The 1,094-nt window shown below is 37.8% G+C and overlaps 1 protein-coding gene across 1 annotated transcript in view; it reads right to left on the bottom strand.

Moving 5' to 3' along the window:
• The window catches only part of LOC103799063 (structural maintenance of chromosomes flexible hinge domain-containing protein 1-like), a gene marked incomplete at both ends in the record, with an annotated part of 2,929 nt that extends 2,259 nt beyond the window's left edge, over nt 1-670 (bottom strand). The window contains 2 exons of the mRNA XM_009071356.1: nt 88-278; nt 548-670. Of these exons, the coding sequence (XP_009069604.1) occupies nt 88-278; nt 548-670 (314 nt within the window). The remainder of the gene's footprint in view (nt 1-87; nt 279-547) is intronic.
• Nucleotides 671-1,094: the final 424 nt, after the last annotated feature.

Here is a 1,094-nt window from a genome sequence, read left to right on the forward strand (position 1 = left end):
CAAGAACGGTTAAAAAGGAATTAGACACAAAAAAAGGTGGAAGAAGTATGTAACACAACTGCAGAACTTTCAGTGTTTTTTTCCTACCTGTTCCAATCTGGAAGTGTCTTCTTGTAAATAGAATCAAGGGGTAACACTTGTTGTCGACCTTGAGTTTCATCAAAAATAGAACGAGCTGCTTCAGTAGTCAATGTGACTACACAGTCCATGTCACTTGTCAAATGCCAAGAGATAACTTTTGCTGCTTCATTATCCTCTATTTGAGCCAAATGTGCAATCTGTACCACAGAAGTTAGAACAGTTAAAACAGAAGCCAAGACCACCTCCCCTTTTCATACTAACCGCAATAATCCTGCAACTACAATCAGACATTTAATCCCCCTGTTGGTGTCTCTGTTAGAAGTGCTGGTCATCTGATGGGATGAGAATGCTCTTTTTTAAAATACTTCTCAAAAATTATTTTCATATTCAGTTGGCTGATTTTTCATAACTACCACTTCCTGGAACCAACAAAACCTATTGGAAGGCTCCCTGGTAGAAAACTCACCTTGCCGAGAATATCCTGGTTGCCTTTTGGATAGTTTGGGAGGGTACAAGTTCTCCTTGGCTGCTTCATTACTCCTTCTTGATCCAACATCTTTTGTTTTATAAGAGAATCCACATGCTGAAGCTGAGAATGAAAATTTAAAATCAACAAGTATGTATCATTGGAACAAGCAGCAGAAGTCGTTACTTTACCTGTCATCAATCAAGTTCTTAACAAAAAACATTCTATAATAGACTTTTAACATATAGGAGACCACTGCACATAATCTCAGAGAAAAGGGAGGCACATTGCAACTGTGACTGAACTTTTTAATAACTCCTTTTTAATTTTTTTTAGTTTTTATAGGACTTCAAGGAACTTTTCACAAAAAGCTATCAGAGCTTGATTAGAGCCAAAACTGATGAAAGTTTAAAACAGCAGGAAGAGACAACCATGAACGTACAAAAAGAAACCACTTCAGAAGGGGACTATGTCCAGGTCTGAAAAGTGTAGCCAGCAGAGGGAGCTGGGGTACCATGACTGCAATTTAATTCTACTGATATGTGTT

Source organism: Acanthisitta chloris, unplaced genomic scaffold (assembly GCF_000695815.1).
Source record: "Acanthisitta chloris isolate BGI_N310 unplaced genomic scaffold, ASM69581v1 scaffold17243, whole genome shotgun sequence".
NCBI classification, from domain to species: domain Eukaryota; kingdom Metazoa; phylum Chordata; class Aves; order Passeriformes; family Acanthisittidae; genus Acanthisitta; species Acanthisitta chloris.